The sequence below is a fragment of the Chelon labrosus genome (assembly GCF_963514085.1).
Source record: "Chelon labrosus genome assembly, chromosome: 16".
Lineage (NCBI taxonomy): Eukaryota > Metazoa > Chordata > Actinopteri > Mugiliformes > Mugilidae > Chelon > Chelon labrosus.
Genome location: NC_140349.1, coordinates 25,041,658 through 25,046,343, shown reverse-complemented (window position 1 = coordinate 25,046,343; position 4,686 = coordinate 25,041,658). Strand labels below are relative to the sequence as shown.

The window sequence follows — 4,686 nt, the reverse complement described above, 5'->3', positions numbered from 1 at the left end:
CACGTACACACACACACACACACACACACACACACACAGGAACGGCGTGCTGCTCCCCAGCGGATTGCAACCCCTCTCTTGGATACAGTGTTTCCATGGCAGCCACGTTTTCTGCACGTGTAGAATCAGACGGAGTAAGAGAGGGAGAGAGAGGCCACTCCTATCGATTCATGCTCTGGCTATTGATTCACAGTCTGCAGCTGCACACTTACCTACAGCAAACACTCACAGTCGGGCATGCATATTCACGGGCACACATGCACAAACAGAAAGTAGACATCAGAGTGGAGAGTCTGCACGAGGCTCAGCTACGGAATGAGACACTAAATAACTTTCAGCTATGAAAAAAACAAAAAAACAGGCATCAGTGTGTGCGACCGCTGCTGCTCTCCTCTGTGGCACTTCAAATTGTTTTGTAAGCAGACGATGCTTCTCCGTGCTCTTCTCAAAAGGTTCAAAGAGTGAATAACCACAAGTGGAAAACAGTTTGTACTTTTCAGTTCCAGCTGATTTTATTTCCTTCTTGGAAGAAAAGAAAAACAAATAAAAAAACGACAATCTGTACAGAGGTCTGAGAGGCAGTGATTGACCCAAACATTGGCTGGTTTTGAGTAATAAACATCAAATGATATTGGCATGATTGGACAAAACATGATCATACACAGCATATTGCACAAATGAAAAAAAGAAAAAGGACGATTGAAAAAAAAAAATGTCTCGAAGTTTGAAAAAAAAAAGAAAAAAAAAAAGAAAAGAAAGAAACTCCTGGACCACAATCATCTTCAACATAAGGATGTCCAAAGATGGCTGTCCTAGTGCCTGTCGTTGATCATCATCATACATAAAACACACAATCTTTGCTTATAGTACAGTCAGTTTACATAAATATCTTCATGTTATTATTCTTTTAAAAATCTTAAACACAACAGCTATAGCTACATATACCTGAATCTGAAATACAAATGCTATTTGCCATGCCATAATATAGGAAAACAATTAGCCTGCTATACTTAGCCAACAGGTACAGAAAGGTTAAATACTATTTTTTGATGCAATTTGCGCAATAACAGATGAAGCACTTCATACATCTCCCTCCCTCCAAAGTCTAGGCAAAGTGGAATGAGTGTGAAATTCCATCCAGTGGTTCAAATAAAACTTATCTTGATAAAAAGCACACAGAGGTATTAGCTCTATCCAAACAGTGACTCTCTGGGATCTTTCACTTATAAACTTTTAGGTCTGTGTGTGTACTGGAAACACAGTCACCACTCAGACTGGGAGTCTCAGTGGCGCTTTGTTTACTTGGCTGGTGAAACTGGAGTCACTGTGCCATTAAGAAGCATGTGGGTAAATACTGTAAACACTGTGTGAGGTCAGATTGTGCCAAACAAACCCCCCTCTGCACGTCTAAACACCAATGTAGATCCAAACAACAATGTTGTAGGCTACCCACTCGCCGGAAAACCCCCGTTCTATAGATTTTGTACAAAAATACAAGTAGAAAATCATGACACACTCAAATCTCCTTAAAAGTGAGAGAAGTCGGACATTTTAAATAAGATACACTTCTAGCCCTTCCGCGCTGGATACAGACAGGTGTATGTGCACAAACACAAACGAGACCTGTACGAGAACAATACTTCTATGTATAAAAAAGTTTGGCCGGTATAAATACATCAATATAAAAAAACGTCATCTGACACAGAGGAACTACAAAGTTGAAGCACTAGGCAGAAAGAATGCGCGTCGGGGAACATTGGTCCTGAATTGTGCACTGAGTGTTTAAAAAGGTTCAGAAAAGGGTTTCTGAAGTTTTGAATCAGTCTTTTTGTTTTTAAGTCCTGCCGTTGAAAGAGAAGCTGGTGATAGTGAATTGTGTCCTACGGTCACACAAATTGCGTAATTACGCAGCAATGAACATTTTTACGCATTTAACAACAACAAAATCCTCCTAATCGCGGAGGGCATGCGCGTTGATATTGAAACGATTTCGAGTTTGGAAAAAAATTACACCTGAATAGCAACTTGATGGTCAATGTGAATTGGCTATATCTTAAACAAAACCCAACATGACTAGCTCTCCAGTCTCTTTCCCCGACCCAAGATAACAATACTAAAAGTTCAGTCTCAGTCCTCATCCTCGGCGGATTGGGCTGAACATTTGAGCTGAAGTCTGTGTGTTTCACTGCTCTCTGCTTACATTCACTCCTCCTCTGTGTCCAAATGCAAACTAAGCATTTCCCCCGTCTGCGCGTTCCCGTCAAGCGCACCAAGCGCTGTCCAAGTCTGTGAGCGGCGCGTACCTGGGCTTCAACGCGCACAGGCCACCGTTTCTTTCCTGTTTTCACTCTCCCTTATTTAGTGAAAGAATGGCGGAAATATTCTGGTCTGGACGCGCACGCCTGTCTGGGGGTCGAACAGTTCAAACGTGGGGGTGGGGGGCGTCGCGGTGCCACTCCACCGTGTTTCGTTCAGTAGGTGAACACCAGGTTGGAGATGGTGGACTCCAGCCAGTCTCCTGAGATCATCTCGCTGACCTCCGGGGTGCAGTAGTCGGAGAAGTCGAAGTGAGATCCCGCCCCGCACTCCCCGAAGCTCCAGTCCAAATCCCGGTCCAGCTCTGTGTCGGAGAAACCCATGCCGCCCAGAGACATGCTCTCAAACCCGGGGCTCGGGTTCAGGTCGAGACGCTCGTCTTCGAACTCTTCATCTGACGATGAGGATGACACGGACGAGGAAGAGTGAGAGGCTGACGGTGTTGGAGAGGAAGCGCGAGCGTACCTGAGGCGCGCGGTGTGTGATGACTCGCTGGTGGCTGGACTCTGCTCGTCGTAGAGGCTGAGCGGGTCGCTGGACTCCGCCGAGCTGCTCAGGGTGGGACTGGCCGGGACTCCCACGGAAGGAGGTCCGCTCTCCAGGCTGCCTGCCCCGCCGAACATGTGGGTGCGCCTTGCCTCTCCGGTGCGCTTCTCCGGGATCTGCTTTGCGCCAGACACTGACCTGGATTTGAAGAGCGACTGGTGGTCACCGGGAGACGCATAGTCCTGCGCCGGAGCGCTCTTAGAGCTCCCCTGTTTGTGCGTCCGGCTCACTCCTTTGGACGCGGGGCTTCTTTTAACGCCGGCTTTGGCACTGCGCTCCCCGCTCTTCTCCCCGCGGTCCGCCTGCTTACTCGTTCCGCTTCCAGACTTCACCTTCTTCCTGGGTCGGTACTTGTAGTCTGGGTAGTCGGCCATGTGTTTGAGTCTGAGGCGCTCCGCCTCACGGATGAACGGGATCTTGTCCGTGTCTTTCAGCAGCTTCCAGCGCTTCCCCAGCCGCTTGGAGATCTCCGCGTTGTGCATGTCCGGCGACTGCTCCATAATCTTCCTCCTCTCGATCTGTGACCAGACCATGAAGGCATTCATGGGTCTCTTGATGTGCCCCGTCGGAGTTTTGCACCACGCCAAGTCGCTCCGCTCCCGGGAGGAGGGGGACTCCGGGGTAGGAGACGCATCCATCTCCAAGTCCATTTCTCCCGTGTCCGTGGAGTCCCCGCCGGGTGAGTGAGCGTGGGCGCTCTCTGTCTGGTTCATGTGCTGCACCATCTCTTCCCCCAAGTGTCTGGAAACACTCTGTTCAGTGCAGTGCTTTGACAAAGTTCAAGTGCGCAAAAATGCCTCGTAGGCTTTCACAAAATATTCCTCACTTGCTCTTATTTCAAGCGCCTCAGCACTAGACCACTGTTGAATGCAAGTCTAAAAAGTTCATCCAAGTCTCTTCTCTGTCTCTTTTCAGCTCAGCCCGTTTTGGAGTCGTCTTTTCTCCCTCTTTAACTTTTACCAACGAGCTTCGCGGAACCAAAATAAATCCCGAAACTATTTAACAGCAACTTTCAACTGCCTGTGCGACTGAAAACTCGCCCGGCAAGGCTGAAAACGCGCCGCTGTGGGAAACAGCAGTGCAAGTCCCTTATGTGAACCTGGCTGTCTGCAGCGCAGCTTGTCTGTGCGGTTGAGGAACCATGTGGTTGAATGGAGCGGCTGCGCTTTCTCATAGTCTCCCTGTTTCCTGCGCGCTCTGTAATATTACTGTAAACACAACAACGAGAACCTCGCCGTTATATACCCTCATCGCGAGACGTAAAGCCCAATCAGCGCCTGTCTCCATCCTGATTTTTCACTAAACCACGCCCCATGCCCTCCCATTGGCTGAATAAAAAAACTGGTAATAATAATAATAATGTGCAATGAGGAACCGTGTGTCTGACCTCATTCCTGTCAGACTCCACTGGAAGAAAGACGGACTTGGTGTGTGTGTGTGTGTGCGCGCGCGTGTATATATATTTATATATGTGTGTTTTAAGGGAATATAGTGTCCTTGTCCCGCCTGCAAGTGGAAGCAAAGATATACTTAGAAGCACATTATTTTCATGTGGATGAGTACTGACTAAATTTAGATCCTGAGTAATGTTGGGAGGGGGGGGCAAGGAAATGCTGAGAGAACACAAAAAGAAGCCACAACATGTTGTGTTAGTCAGACTGCAGTGTGGCGAGCAGGGATGTAGCAGAGGGCAAAGCCACCCAAACATAACTCACCCAGCCTGTTATTTGCAAATCATTACGACACCGGTTCCCATCATTACATCACAGCGGGAAGTAAAATAAACAGATGCAGCTCAGGTGATGCTAGCTTTCACTGACACTC

The 4,686-nt window shown here is 47.9% G+C and overlaps 1 protein-coding gene across 1 annotated transcript; it reads right to left on the bottom strand.

The window, feature by feature from the left end:
• Positions 1 to 403: 403 nt before the first annotated feature.
• sox4a (SRY-box transcription factor 4a) lies at positions 404 to 4,088 on the bottom strand. Its single transcript, XM_084563426.1, has one exon. The coding sequence runs from the start codon at positions 3,585 to 3,587 to the stop codon at positions 2,472 to 2,474; it is 1,116 nt and encodes a 371-aa protein (XP_084419552.1). The 5' UTR covers positions 3,588 to 4,088; the 3' UTR covers positions 404 to 2,471.
• Between the last annotated feature and the right edge of the window lie 598 nt (positions 4,089 to 4,686).

Excerpts from the sequence above, each read along its gene's own strand:
- sox4a (XM_084563426.1), bottom strand. The coding sequence starts at position 3,587 with ATGGTGCAGCACATGAACCAGACAGAGAGCGCCCACGCTCACTCACCC.